The sequence below is a fragment of the Mirounga leonina genome, unplaced genomic scaffold (assembly GCF_011800145.1).
Source record: "Mirounga leonina isolate KUSES-001 unplaced genomic scaffold, KU_Mleo_1.0 Mir_180, whole genome shotgun sequence".
In the NCBI taxonomy this organism is placed as follows: Eukaryota; Metazoa; Chordata; class Mammalia; order Carnivora; family Phocidae; genus Mirounga; species Mirounga leonina.
In genome coordinates, this window is record NW_023270469.1 from 18,279,710 (window position 1) to 18,305,117 (window position 25,408).

At 55.4% G+C, this 25,408-nt stretch overlaps 1 protein-coding gene across 4 annotated transcripts; it reads right to left on the bottom strand.

The window, feature by feature from the left end:
- Positions 1-8,568: 8,568 nt before the first annotated feature.
- On the bottom strand, positions 8,569-25,236 carry RIPOR1 (RHO family interacting cell polarization regulator 1). 4 transcript variants are annotated; one of them, XM_035024978.1, is made up of 22 exons: positions 17,719-17,784; positions 16,760-16,886; positions 16,491-16,643; positions 16,245-16,323; positions 15,521-15,544; positions 15,372-15,425; positions 15,072-15,224; positions 14,907-14,970; positions 14,768-14,811; positions 14,564-14,689; positions 14,038-14,186; positions 13,833-13,962; positions 12,103-13,749; positions 11,898-12,016; positions 10,901-11,033; positions 10,496-10,631; positions 10,238-10,399; positions 9,813-9,971; positions 9,485-9,681; positions 9,312-9,395; positions 9,106-9,196; positions 8,569-8,963 (listed from the first exon to the last, which is right to left on the bottom strand). In XM_035024978.1, exons 1-22 carry the CDS (start codon positions 17,735-17,737, stop codon positions 8,866-8,868), a joined length of 3,948 nt encoding a protein of 1,315 aa, XP_034880869.1. In that variant the 5' UTR covers positions 17,738-17,784; the 3' UTR covers positions 8,569-8,865. The 4 variants fall into 4 exon arrangements, with proteins under 4 accessions (XP_034880869.1, XP_034880868.1, XP_034880872.1 ...); XM_035024977.1 differs by having other exon boundaries at positions 11,898-12,019; XM_035024981.1 differs by lacking the exon at positions 17,719-17,784 and adding an exon at positions 25,122-25,236 and having other exon boundaries at positions 8,866-8,963; positions 11,898-12,019.
- Positions 25,237-25,408: the final 172 nt, after the last annotated feature.

Sequence of the window (25,408 nt, forward strand, 5' to 3'; positions counted from 1 at the left end):
ACACTGGGTGTAGAGATTACTTGCAAGTAAAATCTTTAGGGGTTCCTGGGTGCCTCAGTCAGTTGCGCGTCTGACTGGTTTCCGCTCAGGTGGTAATCTCATGAATCCCAAGATCGAGCCTGCACGGGGTTCTATGCTCAGTGCTCAGTGGGAAGTCGGCTTGAAGATTCTCTGCCCCTCCCCCCATGCCTGCTCACACTCTCTCTCTAATAAATAAATCTTAAAAAAAAAAAAACTATCAATTGTATGACCTCTGAAGCATGAGTTAGAAGCCAAGAGTGGGGTCCAAGTGGCCTTGGAGCCTGCTTTCTGAAGACAAAGATCCCAGGTGCTATTCTGACCCAGGGCTGAGAAAATGCTGAGGATCACTAGAAAGGAACAAAAGGAAATGCTTTCTTCTCCCTGTAGGAAACAGGGATATGTCCTGTTTCACGGAATTGACTCCAAAGACCAAGAAATGGAGAGCCAAACCAAAAGGATAGGATGCTTCAGGCTGGACAGAAACAAGCTGAGAGCAAAAAGTAATATGATGAAAGCATGTGAAACCACTGGGAAGATAAAAATAAGGACAGATTTGTTCCCTGCAGTACTACTCCAGACTACCTCACCAATGAGAACTGTGGTGATTTAAAACCACTCTGTGATTTAAGGAAGAATTCTTCTCATGAACTCTAAGGTTTGTAGTCCACAGGAGTCCAGGGCATTATCAGCTGGGGCTGTCAGCTTACCACATGGCAATGTGAAGTCACCACGTTCCAGGATCTGGTCCTCAGCCTCATGGGCAGGACGAGAAATGTAGTCTGTATCGTAAGAGTGTATTTCTTCCTTAGGGACTTGTCAGGTTCACAGGAGCTTGATGGATAAGCAGAGGGCTGCTTTACTAACTGGCAAGTGGACCAGTGTCCTTGTGCTGGCAAAAGGCATGTTCTTTCCCTACAGGAGAGCCTCCTGGGAAGCCAAATTACTAGAAAGCTTGGTGAGCAGTTGATTAGATTAAGAGATGTAAATTACATAACTTAAATGTTTAATATTGCCCTCTCTAGATGCTAGAGTCAGATTGTCCAGGATTTTAATCTTATCTTGGCTCTTTATTAGTTGTGTGATCTTGGGTGAATTATAACAACTGCAGATTTCTTCTCTATGAGATAGGATGATAATTGTACTTCACACAGGATTAAACAAGAAAATGCAAGTAAAGCTCTTGGCATAATTCTAGACACCAGTAATCGTACAAAAAATGTAAACTATTATTATTTTACTGTTATGCTTCTTGTTACCTACCTTCACTCCCAAATCATCCTTCTAGTGGACACTGTCTTTCTAGATTCATTAACAGAATCAGTTACTGACTGGGCTTTCCTTGGCCTGGGAGCCATTCTTTCTGGGAAAGGTGTACTTTGTGCTGTAATTCTCAGAAAACAATTCTATTTCCAAGATCTTCCTTGGTTCCCCCGTTGCCCCATGTAAAGTCTGCTATTATTACGATCACTTATGTTTCGTTTTGTTTTTGTTTTTGTTTTTAACTCTTTAAGCAAGAAAATCAACAATGGAGGAGAGGTGTTGATTTTCTAAGTAAAAATGGGCAGGAATCTTCTTGCCCACTTTGGGGGTAAGACCTAAAGTTACACCTGAATACCCCTGTTGTGTCTGTATCTATTATGTGAGATAGAACCCAATTTAGCAAACATTTATTGAGTACCTGCTGTTCTAGGCACTGGGGATATAAAAGTGACCCAAAATGTGTTTCCTGTCCTTGAACTCAAAGTTTAACTGGTCAGACTGGTTAAAAAAAAAAACAAAACAGAAAACAAAAAATTATTGTGAAAATGGTTATAATGGGAAGAAGTGGATTCACAGACAAAGGAGTAAATCATTCTCTAGGAGTATCTCATTTCAACTGGGTGGTAAAGGATCAGAAGGCATTAACAAGCAAGGCAAGTCATGTAAGGTGAAAAGGAGCCATAATCAAGAGCATAAAAGGGCACAAGAATGTTGGGAGACAGCAAGTCATTCTACACCATTGAACTAGGGACACTAAACCTTTTTTTTTTGACACTAAGCCTTACAAGACATTTGGAAAGTGTTCACAGTGTCAAGGGCAACCACTTTCTCCTAACATTTTAAAGACCTGCCCTTTCATATCATCTCCTACCCAGACCACAAGGACTTTTTCTTTACTGATGTCTACTTTTTTTAGACCCCTGTAAAAAGCCACGTTTATTTTTTACCTCTTAGCTCAAATTACTGCTTTCTAGAGTCTAAAGGACTTTACCTAGACCTACATCCCACACTGGGGGATGTGCTCTTTTGTTTTCTGTGCTCTAGCCTACATTTTTCAGGCATGCATTGATCACCTTTTAATAATCCATCTCATCGGGGTGCCTGGGTGGCTTAGTCATTAAGTGTCTGCCTTCGGCTCAGGTCATGATCCCAGAGTCCTGCGATCTAGCCCCGTGCATCGGGCTCCCTGCTCAGCGGGAAGCCTGCTTCTCCCTCTCCCACTCCCCCCTGCTTGTGTTCCTTCTCTCGCTTTGTCTCTCTCTGTCAAATAAATAAATAAATAAAATCTTCAAAAAAAAAATCCATCTCATCTGTACGTCTTTCATTTTGCAAAACATCTTCACGTCTGCCCTTTCAGTTGATGTTCACAGCTCCGTTTGAAGAGCCAGACACAGTTTTGTCCTAAACTCAAGAAATGATGTGACTTGCTCAGAGTCGTCCAGTAACTTGTTGGAAAAACCAGAAATGAGTGCTCAGATCTTCCAGCCCCAGCCCCTCTCTTCCAGTTCTTTCAATGGCTGCTCAGAAGTCCTCACTGTCAGATAACATTTCCATTTTTATAGGGATCCTCTAGAGATGATGCTTAGCTCATAGTTTGCCTTGGAAGGGCAAGAGGTAGGGGAAAGGAGGTCTATCAGGAAGGCTCTGCATCTCTGCTCCCCTCATGCTCTGCCACATCCCTAAATGTTATGGGATTAGTTTAGAGGAAATGGTTTCTGCCCCTAAAAAAGTTGGACACTATTGCCTTAACTCAAAGGAAGGGCTTTAATTTTGAAAATTTCAGGCATTTGGAAGGCAGATAGCAGAAGTATTTGGACTGATGAATTTTTAATCTAGAAGTATGTTCTGAGCAACTGCTTGAGATAACAGATCAATGCCCATGCTGGGTAATACTGGAGAGAGATGCTGTCCCTAGCCCTCAAGTGCTTTACATTTTGTCTTAGCCTATAGAGGCCAGACTAAACTTCACGAGCATCAGTAGCTAAAAGTCAAGGACGGAGAGGCAAGTATAAGGTATGACTACAGGTGTGGGGGAAACAGATTGGTCACTGAACATCGTAGTAGTCATGTAAGACTTAACAGTAAAGCAAGGATGACTCTCAAGCTTCTGCCTCTAGCCTACGCCCTTATCTTCCTGCCCTGGATCTACATTTCCAGCTTCTTTCTGGTTACTTCCTCCTGGAAAGCTCCCAGGTCACCTTACCGGCCTTGTTACTCACCTCCCAACCTTCTTCTGTTATAAGGGCTGTCCCTTTTTAGTGAAAGATATCACCATCCAGCTATCACCAGGCCAGAAACTTGGGCTTCACTCACCTCCCACATCCTATCATCACCAAACCGTTTTTCCATTTTGCTTTTGGAACATCTCTTCACTAGCCTCTCCATCCCTGCTGCCTCCATCTGGCCCAGACTATCAGTCTCCTAACTATGCCTTCAGATGCCTCACTGCTTCCTGCTTCCTCTCTCCACACAACTGCTAGAATGACCTTTCCAAAGACCAGATGTGCTCACAAAATTCCCCTGCTTCAAGCCCACAGATGGGTCTCCAGTGCCCTGGGGGTGAATTCCAAACCCCACAGCCACTCCACAAGGCCCTATGACAAGCCCCTGCACAACTCTTCAGCCTCATTTTTTAAGACTTTAAGTAATCTCCACACCCAATGTGGGGCTTGAACTCACAACCCCGAGATCAAAAGTTGCACGCTCAACTGACTGAGCCAACAGGTGCCCCTCTTCAGCCTCATTTCTAACAGCTCCCTCTGGCCCCTGTGGATTTAACTTGCTTGCCTCCTCAACCAGTCCAGCCTCGGCTCTCCTTGCCTATATTGTCCTGTGCTCAGGCTTCCATTTTATTCCTTAATTGGGATCCCAGTGTAAAAGTGCATTCTAAAACACTGTGTTTTGTAGGGTACTGGGGGGTATTTTGAGTGTCCAGGCTTTTTCTGCATTAAACACGGTAATATATATATATATATGGATATAAAATAAGTAATTGCAATGGGGTGTGATTAGTACTAGACTAGGGGAAGTGCAGGCTCCCATGACAGGAGCATAGTGGAAGAGCAAGCTCCTGAAGAAATCTGTGATGTCTAGGTTGAAGCCTATTCAGGTGAACAGGTATTAACAAGGCAAGATGAGGTGGGAAGAGTGTACCACGAGGGGCAAGCAAGCCCCGCAAGAAGGCTCCAGTGCAGAGCAAGAAGTTAGGTGGCATAACTGAGGCTGGCTTTGTGTCCAGGTTGAGGGGCCTGGACTCTTCCCTAGGAGAAAAGAAAGCCTGTGTGGTGGGTTTTAGAAATCACTCTGATGAACCATGGAGAATGGATGGAAGAAGGATAAGACCAGAGGCAGGAAGCCTGTGAGGGGACAGTTTTAGTCTCTCAGCGAGAGGTCAACATGTCCCGTATCTGAGTGGTGCCCATGGGGATAATAAAGAGTGGACAGAATTTAGAAATATTTAGGGCGATAATTGAGGGGATTCTGGTGGCTGGGTAGTTGGTAACCTCAAGAGACCTGGAGGAGAAATAGGTTTTGAGATACTGAGTTTGATTTTGAGCATGCTGAGTTTGAAACACCTTGGCTATTCAAAAGGAGGTGTCCACTCCGCAGTTGGACATGGGAGTGAGGAGAGAGCCATGTGAATCATTGGCATACATATAGATGGAGCCAGAGAAACAGATGAATGTTTCAAGAGAGAACAGGAAAGGGCCTGGAATGGAATCCTGTGGAGTGATGTTTGTAAGAGGATGCTTGAGGAGGAGGTGACAGAGAAGGCTGTAAGGAGATTCAGAGGATATAGCTAGAAACGTACATGTTAGCCATAGCAATTCAGCTACTTATTCAGTGGCTCTAAGTCAGCATTTTAAAAAAAATATTCTATTTATTTATTTGAGAGAGAAAGAGAGGGAAAGGGAACATGACCAGGGGGAAGGAGAGAGGGAGAAGCAGACTCCTCACTGAGCAGGGAGCCCAAGGCTTGATCCCAGGCCCCCGGGATCATGACCTGAGCTGAAAGCAGACGCTTAACTGGCTGAGCCACCCAGGCACCCCTAAGTCAGCATTCACTGGGAGTCCATATGGCCTGAGTGTATTCAGAGACAAGCGAGACTTTACTGTTGACCTCAAACTCAAATGTGGCCACCACCACGTTGCAACCTTCTGAAAAAAGAGGCCCCTCTCTTGCAGGCCAATGACCGTCTTATTTTCTAAATGATAGACTGTTTTTCCATAGCTGGAGTCCTTACCAAGCTCACTCTTCCGTATTACCCAGGCCCAGAAGATCTGGGTCCGGCAGCTGAGCCACGATGGGCAGATGGCCTGAATAGGACACTCCAGGGCTGTCTGGGGGTGGGGGCAGGAGTAGGGGGAGGGAGCATGTCATATGCCTAGGGTTCAGCAAATTGTACCCACGCACCATGCACAGAAACACACAAGGAAGGCACCCCCACTCTGTGGGTGAGACAAAGAAGCAGTCCTTTTCCCATGTGCCAACCCATCTGCTTCTTTGCCTTCCCAAACTTGCCTTTTTTTCCTTTCTTCTTTTTTTTTTTTTTTTTTTTGGTTCTCTACAGCTTTGAAAACACGAGGAAGAAGAGTGGGAGACAGGAGAAAAGGTAAGATTGGAAGAGGAAAGGGGAGGAGAAACGGGAGGCCCCCGTGACCACCAATACAATAAACTGCATCCTGGACTACCACAGCCTGGTCCCTTTTTTGCAATGCAGACCTATGTTACGGTCCGGGGAGAGCCACAACGATGATGGCTAAGGTGTGGCTGTGGTCTTGATGGCCTTGATTGACAGGGTGCTCCTCCGTGTGTCACACTTCCTCTTCCTCACAGAGCCTGGCAGAGGCTCCACAGGACAGCTGGGCATAGGCTTTCCCTGCCCTGGTGCCTTTGACTCCTGATGGTGTCACCAGCCCCCCACTCCCATCACCTGGGGCAGCAGGAACGAGTGCCTCCCTGAAACTTGAGGTGGTGGCAGATAAGGCCGCAAGGAGATTCAGAGGATATAGCTAGAAACGTACATGCTAGCCGTAGCAATTCAGCTACTTATTCAGTGGCTGCAGCGTAAGAGGTAGGGGGAGTGCCCTGTGGGAAGCACTTGTGAGGCTGTGTGTGTGTTGGGAGAGGGGAGGGTACAAGAGGGAGGATGGGTTCTCCCTGCCCTCCACTACCTCACAGACATGGGCCGAGGTGTAGGAGGCCATTCAGCCTGACCTCAAGGCATTGAGGGAGGGGGTCTGAGTGGCTTGTTCTGGGCTTGATCCACATAACCCTGAGCTAAGTAGGCTTGATGAGGCAAAGGCCGGACACTCTTCTTGCCTTGGCATTGACAGTCCTTCACCGGTACCTGGCTTTGCTCATGGTGTCTTCTTTCTGGCTCCTGACCCTCACACCCACCCTCAGCTAGAGCTGAATACTAGGCTCTGGTCTTAGGACTCTCCTTGTAGAGGACAGAGAGGGGCCCTATCCTTTCTCAGCACTGGAAAGCAGGCCATTCAGATTTTTGGTGACAGCCCCATTTGACCTCTGGCTGGGATATTTTTCCATCCTCTACATCTTGCCCAGGCCCTGTCCTCTCCTGTGGATTGAGCCGTGAGCTCATGATGGCCCTGTCACCCCTGTCTGCACTTTCCCAGGACCTGGTCAGCCAGTGTTCACTTCCTCTTTCCCCACCACACAGGCTATGCACGCTTCAAATCCAAGTCGACAGTCCTGCCCTACCAGTGGGCCTCTTGTGGGGCCTCAGGCCTGAGGGGCTCCTTGGGGTGGTTCTGGGACTGCAACCTTCCTGCAGGGGCCCTTGGGGCAGGCCCAAGCTGTAGCCAACTTTGGGTGCTGGTTTGGTCTCCATGACTTGTTTGCTTTCTCCATCCCCTGCCACTCTAGCCGACCACCCAAAAAGCCGAGCTGCACATCGTCCCCCACCCCCTCCATGCCACCCTTCGTAGTTATAGAGGGAACACAGCACTGTGCCACTGTGCTGAGGGTGTCTACCCGCCCCCACCCCCACCTCAGCCCCGACTCTTCTGGAATGAGCCACCTGCTTCCACACACAGGTGTTTCCTGTGCTCCTTCCTGTTGGCCGTTTTTCTGCTCAGCTTGGCTTCCCCAGCAGGTGGTTAAAGGCCCAGCCAAACCTCCTCATACACAGCGCTAAAACACTGGGGAGCAGGGCCCCCTGGGGATCTGGGTCACCCCCCCAGCCTCCCCAGTTTGGGGGGCTGTTGGCACCTCATCGTCTCCTCCTGAGTGCAGGTGCACACGCTGTCCCCAGTATGTCCCACTTGTGTGCTGACACCACGTGCACTGGGACACCAGAGTGGGCTCTGGGAGTAGGGAGGGCCGGTTCTCCTTGCCCCTGGATAATAATGAAAGCTCGGAGGGAGAGGGGAAGGGTAGAGAGCCTGTTTGTCCAGCCTTGGGTGTGGGCCCCCTCCAGCCCTCTTTGGAACAGGCCTGCCGCCCCGAAATCCCATCCCCGCCGCCCCCCTGCCCCCCATTGAATTCTTAACCTTCTGGGGTTAACACACTCACGTGCCAGGCAGCTCTGGGAAGAGGGGAGCCCTCTCCCTGGAGCCCTGCTTCCTGAAGCAGCAGTCTGCCCGCTGTCGGGGTGGGGAGCTCAGGGTTCAGTCAGGTTTGTTATTACAGAGAGAAGAGGCAGCTCGGGGAGAGAAAAAACTTGCTGTTTAGGGTCACGGGGGCAGCTACTCGCGTTGCCTGCTTCCCAGGCCCCAGCTCTCCCCCTCTGCAAGGATCTCCCCTTTCTTCCTATCCAGCCCTCCAGGAGCTCCTTGCTCTCAGCTCAGCCACCTTGGTAGGAAGCTGCTGTTGCTGAGGGAAGGCCCAGAAGCCTGGCGTTCCCTGATGGGGTTCTGCTGCCCCCTTCTGGCCAGAAGCTCCAGTCTTCCCCACGCTCGTTGCGGCGGCCTCGTCTGCCTCCAGGCCACCTGCAGCTAGCTGCTAGGGAGCCATTCCCAGGACCGGCACCTCTGGGCTTTCTCTGGGCCAGCTCCACAGTTTGGCTGCAGCCTGGGCACATAGCTTCCAGGCCCAGGGCACCCCCGGTCTCCAGACAGGGCCTCGTCAGCAACACCCAACCACCTTCTTCCTCTGCTCTCTTTCCCAACCCCGGTTCCAGCCTCTGGGCTCCCTTCTGCCTGAATTTCCAGGGCCAAAGCACATCCGTTGTCACAGCTGGGGGTGCAGATACACTAATGTCAGGAAGCGCCAGAGCCAGAGGGTGCTGGAGCAGAGGGTCAGGAGCGCACCAGGCCAGGCCATGTAGGAAAGGCATTTTGCTTTTTTATTTTCTGTAAAACTCTGTAAATAAAATATAAAACCAAGGGATGTGGTGGGACACTGATTTGTGGCAAGTGTGCTGAGCCGAGGCTGGGAGGCACTTGACTGCAGGCACTGACTGCCAACCCAAGGGCAACGGAAGAATATATTAGATTTTCACTGATGGGAATCTGTGGGGGAGAGGGGTCTGGAGCCAGCCCTCACCCTCCCTGCCAGTGCCTGATAAGCCCTGAAAGTGAGGGGAAGGGGCACTGGGAGCCAGCGGGGAGGGAGGGAATTTAGAATGCCGTGCTGGCCATGCTGCCAGGCCCAAAGATGCGGGGCAGGGCGTCCAGTGATTCCTCCAGCCGTCGGTGGGCAGACTGCCCCTCTTCCCCTGTAATAGGTAAGGATGGGGTCAGGAGTGATCCTAGCCCCATCTCGGCCCTCCCATCCCTGACTCCATCTCACTCCAGCTCCCATCAGCCAAAATGTTCCCACACTCGACTTGACCCCTATCTCCCATCTCCTAGCCTCACCACACTGTTGCAGGCTCTGCCGAGCAGCTTCCCTCACGGCTTCCGTGTCCGTTTGGCACAGGTACACCAGGGGCTCAATGCCCTCAGGAGCCTACCAGGGAGAGAACATTGAGGTGGGCCCAGTGGAGCAGCTGGGAAAGGCCCAGGGCCCAGGGCTGAGGGAGCTTCGGGGGGTGTGAAGCGGGGGATGGGTTGGCAGGGCTTACCTTGATGCAGCCCAGGGCCAGGCAGCCAGCCACTCTCGTCTGTACATCCTCATCCTCGAGCTGGTCCAGGAAGCACAGCAGGGCCTGGGTAAGGGTGGGAGCGCAGACTTAGCCAGACACTGGGAGCCTGGGGCCCCAGCCTTTGCCTCAAGGAAGGCCTGTCTGCCTCTCACCCGTTCCCGAAAGACAGGGCCCAGTGACAGGCTCCGCAGCTGGGTGCTGACAGCAGCCATGACCTTGTTGTTGCCATGGACCAGCAGGGAGCTGAGGGCCCGAAGCCCATCCTTTCGCAGCCGCCCCTCGGGCGCCAACCTCAGGGCCTTCAGCACAACAGCTTGGTCATCTGAGTTCAAATTCCGCACCAGTAACACTGAAAGAAAGGGAGGGGTGGGACAAGGTGGAGCCTCATGGGGTGGGGTCCTTTGCACACTCATGCTCTCATCCACACTTCAGACCCACCCACAGGGTCAGGCCGCTTTGTGATCAGGGCCTCTGCCTCACCCTCCTCAGCGGTTTCAGTCACATAGGCCTCCATGGAGGGGCTATCCAAGGCTTCGACGTAACTCCAGAACTGGAAGACTGTGAACTGCTCTCCAGGGCCTGGCTGGGGCCTCCTGGGCAGCTTCTGCCCCAGGGCATCTTCCAGGAACTTGGCACACACTGTGGGAGGCAGTGCCGCAGGCCTCAGGGTTTGGATGGACCCAGGCCCTTACAGGGAAGAATGCTCCCATCCCAGGTTCAGGTCCAGGGGCCCCCTGTCCAAACCCTACCCTTCTGGGTCCTTCTGTGCAAAGGAAATAGCCTTCACTAGTTCTTCCTAGTGCTCAGCTCAGCAGGTCTGTATGGGCTGACCTGGCTTTTCCTGAGGTCCCGTCACTGGGGATCCGAGAAAGGAGGAAGAGGGGGCAGGTAGGCAGCCCACTTACCAGCCTCAGCTAGCCCCGGCTGGCGCAGGGAGAGACGGGCACTGTACTGATTGCAGAAGGTGAGGAGCACTCGCTCCACAGGGCAGATGAAGGGGCTGAGTCCCTCTGTGCACTGGTCCCAGAAGGTTAGGAAGCCGGGCCGGGAGGCTGAGAACTGCACCACTATGAGGTGTAGATAAGCATCAGCAACGAACAGGCAGATGGGCATGTAGATGGGGCTAGGTAAGGGAGGAGCTTCAGGGCAGACAGGGCCTTTACCTTCCTGCGCAGAGGTGGCAGGGATTTCCCATCGCCTGCTAAGCTCGCATACGGCCTCCAGCACTCTGGCCTCCCTCAGCAGCCGCTCCAGGGCCCATGCCTCCTGGCAGCGCAGGGGCCCAAATGTGCCCAGTTTCTGGAGAATAGGGGTGGCCAAGCAACTAAGACCTCAGGATAAAGACTGGGGAGGGTGGAGCCCAGGGACTATAAGTCTCAACATGCATGGAGAGGGGGTGGGTAGCCAGAGTCCGGGAGGTGTTCCACTCAGCAAGAGCCAAATGCTAGGGCCCTGGGGGCAGTGGGGAGTGGAAGTCGGAGGAGGTATGGAGGGCCGGGATGGAAGTGCAGGGCTCCCTGGGATAAGGGGCTATAGAAGGAGGGTGTGGGGAATACCACTAGCCTCACCAGCAGGAGGCAGCTGCAGTGATACAGGTGCTGGACCAAGGCAGCGTCCAGGGCTGGACACTCCGTGCTGAGGGGGCGGGCACTGGGCAAGTCGAGGCTGTCCTCAGCCCCAGGCTCCAGGCTGTTTGGGGGCCTGAGAGAAAAATGGGGTCAATCACCCCAGGAGCACGCATTACCATGTGGTCACCAGTGTACTTTTATTAAAGTCACCCCATCCCAGAATGGAAGAACAGACGATGCACAGACAACAGAAAATGGTTAAGTTCATGGAGGACTTCTGGAAGGAGGAAGGGACTAGGACCAGCAGGTAGTAGTGGGGATCTCCAGGGTCCGTCTGCCTTTTACCTCCTCCAGCTACAACTGCCGGGACTTCTGGGGCTGGGACGGGTGGGAGTAGGGTTGCAGGCGGGATGGTCTACGCAATTGGGACTGCAAGGAGTTATGGCCCAAAGAGTGCAGGGCACAGGGCCCTAACCTGGGCAGCAGCAGAGGGAGGAGGGGCTGGGCACAACCCTCAACCAGGATTTGGCAAAGGCCCCTCTGGGACAGGGAGCCACGGGCCTGGGTTCTCTGGGAAAGCCTAGGTTGAGACAGAGGGGGTTGATGCTGGGGGACCCGGGATGCATGGGGAGGCAGTGAAAGGGCTTGTCCATAGGGTAGATCCAAGGTGAGACCAGGGGAAAGAGGAGCTGGAGCAACATGAGCTGATGGGGACCAGCAGGAGAGGCAGGCATTGCAGGGACCAGAAGGAGGGAGGTCAGAAGTACTGGGGACACAGATAGGGTTAGAAACAGGCATCAAGGACACACAAGGACTACACAGGGTGGGGGTGAATACAGATGCACCTGCTGGCAGGTGCATCCCCTTCTGCCCACCTCCAGTCTTGCTGCTCTCCTTGTTGCTCTACCCGGCCCCACCTCTCCCGTTCCCCGCTCCTGGCCTTTCTCCTTCCCCTGGCACTCAGCTTACCTCTGCCCCCTCACTTGGCCCCCCTCACCTGTCTCCAGGACCATCCGTGTCTTCATCCTCATCCTCGTTGAGGAAGCTGAAGCTCTCCAGGGCATGTTCCACAGTGATACTGAGGCTGGAGGCCCGGCTGCGAGTCAGGCCTTGTCTCTGCTGGGGTCATGAAGGGAGTCAGTGCCACCACCCACTGCCGGACTGCCCTCCCTGTGCTGCTGCAGCCCACCCACCCGCCTCACCATGAGCAGACTCTCCAGCCGGGTCACCTCCTGCTCCAGGCCCTGCAGCTCAGGGAACTGGCCACGATAGTCATCCAGAGCAGCCATTAGGGCCCCCAGGGCCTCTTCCAGCCTCCTATCCCCAGCCCCTCCAGCTGCCCCTGGAACTGAGGCCGGGGTGGCCACGGCCGGGCTAAGGTCTAAATGCTGGGGCACAGGGGCTAGAGGTGAGGGAGGGGGACTTGGGCTCCGAAGGATGGGCTCTCGGGGCTCTGGGGAAGGACTTGTGAGGGGTTCCCAACTGGATGAGGCGGGACATGGGTAGGAGGTACTGGGGGCTGTGGGGTCTGCCTGAGTGCAGGGAGTGGAGGCTGGGTAGCTGCAGGACAGGGTGTGGGTACCTGGGAGGGTGGGGTCTGTGTTTGTAGAGGGGCTGGGAAGTTCGGCATGGTCTAGACAAGTGGAAGAGCTTACACTTAGAAGGGTGGGGCTTGCGACAGGATGGGTGGGGCTCCTGGTGGTCTGGACTGGGCCCTTAGCTTTGGGGGTAGGGCTTGTAGCAGTTTGAGTTGACATCCTGGCTTTGTGAGTAGGGCTTGTAGTGGTATGGGGGGGGCATGCAATAGTACTGGGGGGGCTTGTGGTAGTGTGGGTGGGGCTTGCAGTGGCATGGGTGGGGCTTGTAGTGGCATGAGTGAGGCTTGCTGTTGTGTGGGTGGGGCTTGCAGTGGCATGAGTGGGGCTTGCCGTAGTGTGGGTGGGGCTTGCTGTAGTGTGGGTGGGGCTTGCGGTGGAATGGGTGGAACTTGCAGTAGTGTGGGTGGGGCTTGTAGTGGCATGGGTCAGGCTTGCGGCAGTGTGGACAGGGCTTGTGGTAGTCTGGACGGGGCCTGTAGTATTGGGGGTAGGACCTACAGTAGTGAGGGCGGAAAGCATTGCTTCACCAGTGGGTCTTGGGGTGGTCTGGACTGGGGTTGTGGTACTCGGGGTGGAGCCTGTAGCTGAGGGGGTAGAGACTGTGGGCTTGTGGGTGGAACCTGTGGTAGGCTGCGTGGCGCTTGGACCACTGTGGCTAGGGCTAATGGCATTATAGGTTGAGCCTGTAGTGGTGTGGGCGGGGCCTGGCAGTTCAGAAGAGCTAGAGTCTGTGACCTTGTGAACCAAGTCTAGATGTGCAGACAGGGCAGGATCTGTAGATGTGTGGGCAGGGCCTGTTGTACTGAGGGTGGGGCCTATGGCAGAATGGCAAGGGTCCACGGCAGGAGGGACAGGACCAGGTTGCTCCCCATGGGTGGGATCTGGGTGGGCAGGCAGGCTAGGTCCCTGAGCTAGATTTTCTAGACCCAAAGCCTCCACTGAAGCCTCAGCCAAGGCAGCATCCACACTGGCCTCACTGATGTGGCTCAGAGTCCGGCTGTAGGGTGCATGCCCATTGGCCAGGGCTGGGGCCATGGCGCCCTCTTCATCCACGGGCCTAGAGGTGGGGGTCTCAGGCCTACGGAAGGCGACTTGAATGGGCAGAGGTTCAGGCTGCTGCACCAGAGGCCTGGAGGCTGAAGAGTGGCGGGCAGTGCCTGAAAGCTGGGGGCTGGATGAGTCGTCTGAAGATTCAGATGATAGGGACCATGCTGTCCCATTCTCTAGCTCCTCCTGCCGCCTCAGCATATTCTGGGAGAGAGGAAAGGGCATTTCAGGACCACCCCAGGGAGCTCCTGGGGGATGGTGGGGCCTAAGCCTGGCCTGTGACTCACGTAAAAGGCCTGTTCCCGAAGTGAGGGTGTGTCTGGTGGGCTCTGGCTATAGGTGGAGAAGCGCTTGGTGACTGTGGAGGCCTTATTGACAGTGGAAGCGGTTGAGGGCTGGTCATCCTTGTCGAAGGGGCTGGGGAAGGAAGAGGCTGTTAGGAGGTGCCACAGGCCCCCTGGACCTGTCCCCAAGCCACTCAGCAACACCAACCTCCATGTGACTTCCAAGCTGAGCTTGATGGTGCCAAGGTCATTGATGTCCACAGCCACAACTTGGGGCAGGGCAGCAAACAGGTCCTTGGTCTCACAGGAGACACTGCCTACAACCACGTGGTTGGCCAGACCCTTCAGTTCTGTTACCTATAGCCAAGAATGCATCATGAGGTCACAAGGGTATAGGGGTCATGAGGTTGTGAGAGTAGAGACGTCTGAATATGCATAGGGGTTATATGACAGTCAAAGGGTCACGGGGCCATGAGAAGGTTGCAGGGATTGGAATTTTCTGAGTGACGGGGCCATAGAAGATTAAAGCAGCCTAGGAGCATGGGGATCACAGAGGACCGAGTTTGGAGGGTGACTGAGGTCATGGGGGTCACAGCCTCATGGGGGTTCAGGGGGTCCAATATTCACAAGATTAAAAGAGAGAAAATCACGGAGTCATGAAGGTCATGGGGGTCACATATTCACAGATGAGTCACAGGATCACGTTGCCCTGTGGTCCTGGGCAGATACATCACCTTGATGGACAGGAATTCCGTGAGCAGAGGAAGAAAGACGGTTTCCTCACTGTCCCACACCTGCTTTCCGCTACCCTCAATTCGGCCCCGTAGTTTCCAGCGCTGCCGCCCATATTTCATGCAGATCTAGGTGAACAGGCAGGATGACGCAGCCCTGGGTGTTGCGACCCTCCCATCCCAGCCCTTCACTGCACATTCTCATACCTCATACTGATCGCCCACACACAGCCTGGCGAAGCCAGCCAGCCCTGGGAATTGGGGGAGAAGGAGATGAGCCATGTTGAGGGGTCCCAGGCACACAATTCCCTCTCCCCACCACCAGTCTGCTCCCATCACTTAGTACCTTTCATCCGGAGATGGAACTCGCCCAGCTGTGCCTCTAGCTCACTCTCCAGCAGACACATGCTCTGAGAGGGGTGGTCAAGGACAAGAGGGGGTCAAGAACCAGGCCCCCCTCACCAGCTCTGCTATACCCTGTGCCTCTGCCTCATGGACAGCCATCTCTCACCTCTGTGTACTCGCGATGCCCTCGAGTGGCTTCAGCCAGGCTGTCCCGGGCCTCGCGGCTCCCGGGAGACCCAGTGCTGTAGGCACGGACCATGTTGTAGGCACCATCCCGGAGACGTCGCTGGACACAGTATGCCTCATACAGCTCGTCAATCTGGGCAGATGAGTGGGGTGGTATTGGAGGAACTGAGACTCACTCTTGGGCTTGCTCCCCCAGGGCCTAGCACTGCCCCCACCCCAAACTCCCTGTGACACCGGTCTACCGCCCCACTTGTGTGCAACACGTGTGCTGCACACGTACCTTGCTGGCATGGAACTCCAACCGTCGCAGGAAGCGTTCAATGGACTTGACTTGCTGAGGGAGAGGTATGTCAGGAGGGGCCAGAGGACCAGAGCCCTTTACCCTCCCCATGAGCTAACCTCTTCCAACACCATTCTCTACACACTCACCTTGTCCAAGTCATACAGGAAACCCTACAGGGGAGGATGAGAGGAGGCACTTAGGAGGCATGGGAAGTATTCCAGCAGGGGCACCTGTCTACCCAGACCCAGCTAACTCCTCTCCTGCACAGCCTTCCTCCCCCTCATACCATAGTCCACAGCCACTCCACTCAACTCATGGACTGACCCACCTTCCCACATGCCTGGTCTTTGGTGGATGTTAGTGACATAGGGTCTGGTCCTCAAGACCCCTCCTGTACCCTTCCCCTGACCTCTTCCCCTGGGATCCCTCCTCTGGCCCACTCCCTTTCCCACAACCCTTAGGAAGAGGTTCTCTCTACCAGGGAACTCTTATTCTTCAAGACCCAGCAGAGGTGTTTTTCCTCCTCTAGGAAGTCCTGCCCTGTTCCTGGGGAAGAACCAGGACTCTCTATCAGTACTACTACAATATAGTCTCCTGCTGTCCATGTCTGTGGGAGTCTGACCCACCCCACTGAAAGCTCCCATGGACAGATACTGGGTCCTAGGCAGAAAGTGTACACAGCCTGGGGAAGGTGGGGCTAGAAACCTGCCCAGCCCCAGCTTTCCGCGATATCCTGTTTTCTAGTCACAGCTGGGCTAAGTCACCCTAGAAAACAGCCCTGATGTCACCCATGGCTGGTGCTACCCAGTCCCTCATATCACAAGGGCAAAGAGCAGTAATCCAGGGCATCTTTGTCAACCCTTTACTCACCAGGCGGGAATTCCTCTTGGACTCCCTAATCTGTCCCTGGAGTTTCTCCTGCTCCTGCTGGTGCACTTCCAAATAGGCCCTGGGGAAAGGGGCAACGACAAGAATTAGCTTACCTTTGCAGCCTCCAGCTGCCCAGGGTACAGGCAGTGGGAAGAAGATAGGAGGCTGGGAAGTTTCCTACTAGCAGAAAGGGGATGAGGGCTTAGGGAGGGGTCCTGGGATAAGGCATTGGGAGGAGTTCCTTACGTCAGGCCCTGCTTGAGCGCAGTGTACACCAGGTCCAGCCGCTCCGGCTGCGGGACCTTAGGGGCTGGGTGCGCCACGGAAAACATCCTGGAGACTCGGGAGAGCGCTGGGGGTTTCCGCGGGGGCCCTGGGGGACTGAAGGCCGGGAAGCTCCTGAAGAAGAGGCTACACTCAGAAAGGTACAAGAAGGAGTCCCCAAACCCTCACTGCACACCCAGCTCCAACCCCGTCACACTCTTTGACCCCATTAGCTCCCCTCAGCTGCGTACCTGGGCCCCCGCTCGTGGCTGCCGAGGACGCCTGCGAAGGACTGGCTCCTACTGACCCGGGCGCTGAGCAGGCGGCGCTGCGGCCGCACCGACAGGGACATCATGGAATGAGTCCGCGCGGGGCTCCCTGGGGGGTGGCGAGGGCGGGTGTCCAGCGCCAGTCAGGCTTTTGAAGCCCCCTCCGGAGGCCCGGCCTCTGTATCTTAGTCCTGCCGGACACCGCCTGACGCCGGGAATCCGACAACCCCGCCGGCCCCGGGGCTAATGACAGGGCGGCCGGGCGACTCGGCCTCGGACTCAGCGTGGCCTCGGCTCGGCCCCCACTTCCTGCAGAGGTGCAGGCTCCGCCTGTCGCGGGGCAGGAAGGGGGGTCGCGCGGGGACCCTCCCCCGGCTGGGAAGGGGCAGGAAAGGGGCGGGGCGCATGAAGAATGTGCGGAAGCGCCTGTTTACCCGGGGGCGGGGCGGGCTCCCCAGCCCTGCCCCTGCACTCACCCCCCAACCCTCGCAACAGTGACCAGGAGCTCCCGCGCCCCCACCCCGCGAGGCCGCGGAGGTCACCGGGCGGGGTGCACGCTCTGAGCCCAGCGGAGCTGCCCGACAGGCCCGGCAGGCGCGGGGTTGGCTCTCGCGACCCGGCCGCCCCGTGGACACTGCTCCCCTCCAGCCCCCGCCGGCTCGCAGGCGCCGGGACGCCGGAGCCCTCCCAGCGCCCAGCAGCCGGGGGATTCCCAGAGTGGGGGGCAGTGCCAAGAAGTGCCCTTCCTCCGCCACTTTCCTGTGGCTCCGACCTGGAAACTGAGTCACAGATGCACGCCTTCGCCCGCGCCCTTAGCGGGAAGGGATCCTCCGCAGACCCCCACCCTGCTCCGACGAAACACGTGCCCCTGGCCCCCAGAGTCCGGCCCACACCCCCTGGGGCCAGCCCCAGGGCCTTCGCAGCCCCAGGCCGGGTCCTACCTCTCTTCTTGGCACTCATGGTAGGTCCAGGACAGCTCCCCACCCCCTGCGCTTGCCCTCCCGCCCCTGTGTCCCCACAGGCCCAGGGCCACTAGGTGCTGGCCGAGCTGGGCTCCGCGCTCGCTCCCAGCGACTCCGGCTCCGGCTTCAGCTCCTCCCGGCGCCGCCCCCCGCCCAGTTCCTGCCGCCTGACTCAGCCCGCCGGGATGGGGCGGGACCGGCTGGACCGGGGGGCGGGGGGGGGAAGGGGGGCACCGGGCCCGGGGACTGGCCGGCCTCTGGGAGAGGTGCCTGGGGGTTCCCTTGGGGGAGGAAACTGAAGTGGATCCTCTCGGGTGGGGTTAGGCGCTTGGGTAAAGGGAGTTGAGCGCGGCGGTGAATAAGGAGGGATAAACAGAATGAAGACCCTGAGTGGAGGCTGGATTGGATGCAGTTAGAATAAGGGTCTCATAGAGTGGCTGTAGAGGGGTTCTGAGAGAGGACTGAGCACACAGAGGGCTGGGAATTGGGGTTCTGAGTATGTAAAGACTGGAAGGGCTGTGGGTGCGGAGTGGAGGGTCTATGCCAATGGAGGGCAGAGTCGGGCACCAGCATGAGGGGTCTGGGAGGCTGAGAGGAGAGAGGGGCTAAAGTGTGGGACTGGACAAAGCTCATATTATGTGTTGCTGCCTCAAGAAGGAAGCAAAGAAGGGGCGCCTGGGTGGCTCAGTCGTTAAGCGTCTGCCTTCGGCTCAGGTCGTGATCCCAGGGTCCTGGGATCGAGCCCCGCATAGGACTCCCTGCTCCACGGGAAGTCTGCTTCTCCCTCTCCCACTCCCCCTGCTTGTGTTCCCTCTCTCGCTGTGTCTCTCTCTGTCAAATAAATAAATAAAATCTTAAAAAAAAAAAAAAAAGAAGGAAGCAAAGAAGGAACTGGGTACAGAGTCACACAGCCCCCATTCACAGAGGGGGTGCTCATTCTAGGCACACTCCCTGGCACCCCCAGACCCTAGGGAAGAGGATCAGGTCCCACTTCCCAGCCAGGGCCTCCTCTCTAGTAGAAGCTGCATCCTAGAATGAGGCCCCCTCCTTCTGGCCACCAGCTCACATGATTGAATCTCCCTGGTGTTGGCCCTTTCCCGCCGCCAGTATTTTTTCCTTGAATTTCCTTCATCCACCTTGAGCCTAAATAGAGGCTACCATGCCCAGGGACTAGTGGGCATTGGAAGGGCTGGGTGCTCCCTCATCCCATAAATACTCCTGCTCCCTGATGCTCAGTTCTGCTTACTTTCTCCCTGAGAGGCTGGGGGTGGGCCCAGGGATCAGCATTTCCAACAAGCCCACCACTCCCCTACAGATTCAGATGCAAGATGCCCAAGAAACCCCAGTTTGAGAAGTGCTTAACCTCCTCTCTCTCCTTGAAGACCTGGTGCTGTGCACCCTACACTAGCAACTAGGTATTCCTGTGCATTGCCTGCCCAACACTGGCCTTCCTGCTCCCTTCAGCCACCCTCCAAGGGAACACCCCTGGCTCTGGAATGCCCCTTTCCTAAATCGCAACCACAGTGACTCCAACCTTAAGTCTCTCTCCATCACCTCCACCTTCCCTGTCTTCTACCTGAGACCTCTTGAGCCCTCAGCTCATTTATTCACCTATTCACTGAGTGACAACTCCGTGCCAAGCATGTGTCAGTCACTGGAGATACAGCCCAGAATTTCACAGACACCATCCTGCACAGAGCTCACAATTGGTCCCAGCTTCCTTTCTCTCTGCCAGCTCCCTCCCACCTTCTCTTCCCTGCACATCCTTCTCCCCAGCCTAGATCCGCAGCCACCACTGCATCACTCACTGCTGCTAATATCCCGAGCACTCTGTGCTTCTCTCCTACCTGGCAGGAAGCACTGCTGGGCAACCCACCTCCCTGCCTTCTCTGTGCCTGCACCTGCTGGAACTGAGCTGGAACCACAGAGCGATTCTCTCAAGCTCACCCAGGCTCTCATTTCCCACCTGGGGAAACCCTCCTGTGTGGCCCTCCTCATCTTTCTTCCTTCTCACAGATGATGAGTGTTTCAGACTTTCTCCACAAGCCTCAAACAAGCTCAAGTCACTTCCACATAAAAAATGAAAACAACCCTGGCAACTACCAAAATGCCCATCTGTAGATAATGGAACCCTATACAGCAAAAAGAATGGACAATATATAACTGCACACAGCAATATGGATGAATCCTACAGACATAAAGAAGAAGCAAGACCACAAGAGAGGACATGTGTACGGTTCCCTTGATATGAAAGTTCAAAAACAGGCAGAACACATCTATGGCGATAGAAGTCTGAATACTAGTTACCCTTTGGGAGTAGTTACTGGAAGGGGGCCCAAGGGGGCTTCCAGGGTGCTGGTAATGTTCTGTATTTCCTAATCTGGGTTCTATTTTCTGATCCTATGTGGGTGTGTTCCCTTGTGAAAAATGGGTTGAGATGTACACTTAGGACATGCACCCTCTCTGTAGGTATATTTTAATATAAAGTTGACTTTAATAACTCCAAAATGAAATGACCCTTCTGTGGACCCCACATGTCTTTCCAGCGACCCCACCCATGGTTCCATTTGGCCTTTTCAGAGTCAAATTTCTCGAAGAGATGTCTACCTCGATTTCCTCTCCATGACCAGCCAGTTCTCTTCCCACCCTGGTCCACCTTCCACACCCACCACTCCCCTGACTGGTCAGTGACTTCCCTGTTGCTGAATCCAGTGTCCAAGGCGTAGTCCTTATCATGCTTGATCTGAGTAAAGCTTTTCACTCTGTGGCTCTCTTCCTCTTCTTTGAGCCCTTGAATTTCAAGAGGCAATAACATGCTCCTGGTTTTCCACCTATCTCTCTCTGGCTGGACATTTTATTTTCCCACAGGAGATCTGTCTTTCTCATCATCCCGGAATGGGCCTCAGCCTCCTCACTCTTGGTCTGGGTACATCTCCCACACCTCAATGCCATCTAAATGTTGCCAACTTGCTTATCTCTTCCTTGCCCAAACGGCTCTTCTGAGCACCAGGCCTCTATAGCCAACTGCCTGCTTGTCACCTCCCTGGAAGTTGAGTGACAATGCAGAGTGGGCTACTGGGGATGTGCTGAGTTTGAGGTCCCCAAGCTGAATCCACCAATTTCCTTCTCAAACTTGACTCTCCCCAGTCAACCTCTCTGTGGCAGCCCCACCCCCTCTTTACCCAGTTGTTCAATACAGAAACTAGGAATCATCCTGGATGCCTCTGTCTCCGTTACCCCCACATCCACTCAGCCACCCACTCCTGCCATCTCTGGAATCTGCTCCCCTCACCTCCACTCCCATAGTTAGAATTCGAGTCCAAGCTGTCACCACCTCTCATCTAGAACCCTACTGCAGCTTCCTAATGGGCTCCCTGTCTCCACTGTAACCCACGATGATCCGTTCTTTTTTTTTTTTTTCTTAAGGGTATCCAGCTTTATTTTACATGGTTGCCTACATTTTTTTTTTTTTAGATTTTATTTATTTATTTGAGAGAGAGAGAGAGAAACAGCATGAGAGGGGATAGGGTCAGAGGGAGAAGCAGGCTCCCCGCCAAGCAGGGAGCCCGATGCGGGACTCGATCCCGGGACTCCAGGATCATGACCTGAGCCGAAGGCAGTCGCTTAACCAACTGAGCCACCCAGGCGCCCTACATTTTTTTTTTTTTAAGTAAGCTCTGCACCCAACGTGGGACTTGAACTCAAGACCCCCAAGATCAAGAGTTGCATGCTCTACTAACTGAGCCGCCCCCTGCATTGTTTATTCAATAACAACATTGCTCTTCTTAAAATTCCAGTCCTCTCCCAATGCCAAAAACCGTGCTTTGACAAGTGCTTTCTATAGGCCAGGCCCTGCACTTAATCAACAAACATCATCTCATTTAATTCTGGTAACAACCCTAATAGGGGTAAATCTTATTAGCCCCATCTCGCAGATGAGAAACCTGAGGCTAACTGGCTGTGTGACCTCGGGCATGATGTTTCTTAGCCTTTTTGGGCTTCAGATACCCCTCTGTTAAATGAGCATAATAAGGGCGCCTGGGTGGCTCAGATGGTTAAGCGTCTGCCTTCGGCTCAGGTCATGATCCCAGGGTCCTGGGATCGAGTCCCGCATCGGGCTCCCTGCTGGGCGGGGAGCCTGCTTCTCCCTCTGCCTCTGCGTCTCTCTCTCTCTCTCTCTGACTCTCATGAATAAATAAATAAAATATTTTAAAAAAATGAGCATAATAACAACAATGGTCTCCCGGGGCTGTTGGGAGTTTGAAATGAGGTACTTCTCTCTCTAGGGAGTGTTTGGGGAAGGGAAAATTGTATGTGGGGTAAGGAAGTTGGGGTGGGCACACTACTACACTTTAAGCACACGACAAATATTAACTGCTATTATTAATAATCACTAATCTGCCCAAGATTACACAGCTGGTAAGTGGTAGGGCCAGGATTCAAATCCAGACAGTCGGACCCCAGGACTCTGAGTCTTTAACATCCCCCTCTCTGACTCTTGTGAAACATCCATGGGTGACTCCCTACCCCAGGGATAAAGTCTAGATTCTCTGACATGACCCCCAATACCCTTCAGGCTCTGTGCCTCCCCACATATACCTTCAACCAGTCCTCCACTCAGTATCCCCTGCTCCTCTCATGGTCTTTCTGTTCCAGCTACTGTGACCCTCTCGAAACCTGCAAGGCTCTTCAGCCTTTGAGCAGCAACCTCCATTGCTCCTGTACTCTCCTCCCATACTCTCAGCCTGAACAACTCCCTCTCTTTTTTCATGTCCTACCCTATGACTTCTTCTTCCAGGAAGCCTGCCCTGGGTTGGTTGGTTCCCCCTTTCAGGCGCCTCATAGCTTCCTTCCTTCCTTCTGATCCCTGAGACCACATAGCTCAGTTGTCAGTTCTCCTTTAGCATCTGTCTTCCAACCAGACTGTGAACTCTGGGATCAGGGGCCTGTTTGTGGGGTTCACTGCTGTGCCCTCTGGGCCCCACACCAGGGAGATGAGGGAGGGGGCTGAGTGAACCGGGCTGCCTGGACACAGAAAGAGCAGATCGTGGGCTGTTGAAGGGGTAGATTTCAAGTCTGTGCCCACCCCAACTCCCCTATCCTGCATACAATCTTCCTTTTCCCTGATATAATCAGCAAGTAGGGTTCTGCTCCCTGGGCATAAGGCAGGGTGGGGACCCTGGGATTCTGGAACCGAGTGGGTAGGCTAGAATCAGAGTAGGCTAACTGTCCCAACACTTTTCTTTCTCTGACTACGGCTCTGCTGCCACCAACTCCCTAGTCCCTGACAGGGACCAGGATGTTGGTCTGCACTCTTGCCAAATCTAACTCTTGGTCTGCACTCTCGCCAAATGACCATCATAATATCCACCTGAGTGACCATTTCAGCGGGTGGAAAGGCAGGATCTTCCCTGCTGCAGAGGAGAGAAAGAGCTGAACCCCTTTGAGCTAAGGGAGAGGGCTCGCCTTAACTGGCAGGGGCTGAATGATGGGAGCCAGGGGACTCTCCGGACTCATGCCAGCCCTGAAGTCTGTTCTGGACATGGGAAAGATCCCAGGTCCCAAAGGTTATGGGGCCTGCAGCACAGCCAGCTCCAGCTCCTGCATGGCCCCAGATTCCTCCACCCCCAATACCCTCTATGCCAAAAGTGGTGCACTTGTGTGGGACGGGAGGTCCCACCACCTTCACTGCCCGGCTCGGTGGTATGCCAGGCCAGGCCAGCAGCCTAGCCAGGAGTCCCCGGTCCAGTCCCGCCCAGGCGTGGGGCTGCCCCAGACTGAGGTAAGCAGACGCTAAAAATAACCGGGGCAAGGGGCGGCTGCAAGAATGGGGTCCCTAACCGAACCTGTCCGGGTCTCCATGGCGACTGCCCCCAACCCGGCTGCTGACGTCATGCCGCAGCTGCCTGAGCGGGAGGGAGGGGGGCGCGCGCGCGCGCAGCCTGGGACCCCCCACCCCGGAATGAGGCGGAGGCGGCCGGGTAGCTTCACTTCCTGCCGGCCCCCTCCCTGGTCAGCTGGTCACATTCCCCGGCTGGCGGCGCCCTGGAAGCCTGGTGGCCTCCCCTGGGCAGGGCCTGGCAGGGTCGGGAGTCCCCAGCCGTAGTGAAGGGCCAGGGTTGACTGAGCCTCGTCCTCCTCACCTGCCTTTCCACCCAGGGTGCACCCAGCCTGGCTCCCTGCGTGCGCCCCTCACCCCCACCCAAATCAGGCCTCTATCTCTGGCTGCTGCCCCACAGAACCCAGGAGGGGGAGGGGTTGTGGGAGTGGAAGCTGAGCCAGGGCTCCCTGTCCCCCTGGAGTATTTTGTACCTCATTCTTCGATTCTCATTCCCCACACCCTCTCCATGCCACAAAGGTGGTAGGGCCGTGGCAAAAATTCAGGTCTGGTTCTAGTTCCCACTTCTCCCTAAGCCAGATGTGTGACCTTGAGAATATTACTTAATCTCTCTGGGCCCGCTTCTGCATCTGTCAGATTGCTATAACCCTCCTCAGAGGGCTGTGCTGGTGTGAATGCTGCAGGCCCAGGGTGAGGTCCCACAGATGGTGGCCAGGGCACCTTTGTTATATTTGTTATATGAGACTGCACACAGTAGGTGCTCCCTGAGCTCGCCTGGACCCGAATTAGGATCAGTCCAGTAGAACTGGCTAGGAAGGCTCAGTTCTGGAGACTGGACTCAGACCTCAACAGGGAGAGGACAGAGGGTGCCCAGGGCAGACTTAGCCAGATCCCTAGACTTGGTGAGCAGCTTCTTCCCCAAAACAGTTCTGCAGGGTGCCCAAGCCTGGCTGCTTGCAGAGAGACCCCGCATCAGCCTCCCATTCCCAGGGACAGGGTCTGTTCCCCCGCCAGGCCAGGGAGATCATCTCCAGCCTCAGCCGTCTGGGCGAAGAGCCCGGCCACAGGCCAGGATCCGCCACCTCGGGCCGAGCCCCAAAGCCGCTTAGGCCGGCCGGTAGGACCAGGAAGATTAGCTCATCTCGGAGGCTGGCCTGCACCCTCACCGCCCCCTCCCCATTCCCAGCTCAGCCTCACCCGCGGAGAGGGCAGGGGGGGGCTCCCGGAGAGCGCCCCTGCCAGCGCCCAGGCTGGCGCCTTGGGCCCGCCGTCAGGCCCGGCCCACCCCAGAGCTCCGGGGCAAGGGCCGCCTGGGCCTTGCCTTGGGAGGGAAGAAGGCCCAGATGCGGCGGCTTTTGTGGGCGTCCTCCGCGCCCGGGGGGAGGGGAGGAACCACACCGCGCGGCTCGGGTCCCGGGGATGGGGCGATGTGGGACAGGGCCGCAGCCGGGGCAGCAGATCCGGGACCGATGGGGAGGCACCCGGAGCGCCGCGCCCATCCCCGGCACGGCCCGCGGGCCCGGGAAACGGCGGTGACACTCACATGGCTGCGCTGGGCTGCGCGGACCTCGCGCTCTCCGTGCGCTCGTCCCTGCCCGGCCTGGTCGCGCCGCAGCTGCCGCTGTCGCCGCTGCCGGCGTCCGCCCCTCCTTCCGCCCGTCGCCTGCCGCCCAGCCACCCCGCTCCTCCCCAGCCCGCTGGGCCCCACCCACTGCGCTCCCGCGGCTCCCGCACCCGAGGAGGCGCCCACGGCTCGCTCCGCCCTCTCGGGTAACGGGGCAGGCCAGTGGCCCGCGGGGTCCACCAGCCTGCGGGGAGGCGGGGCCCTGG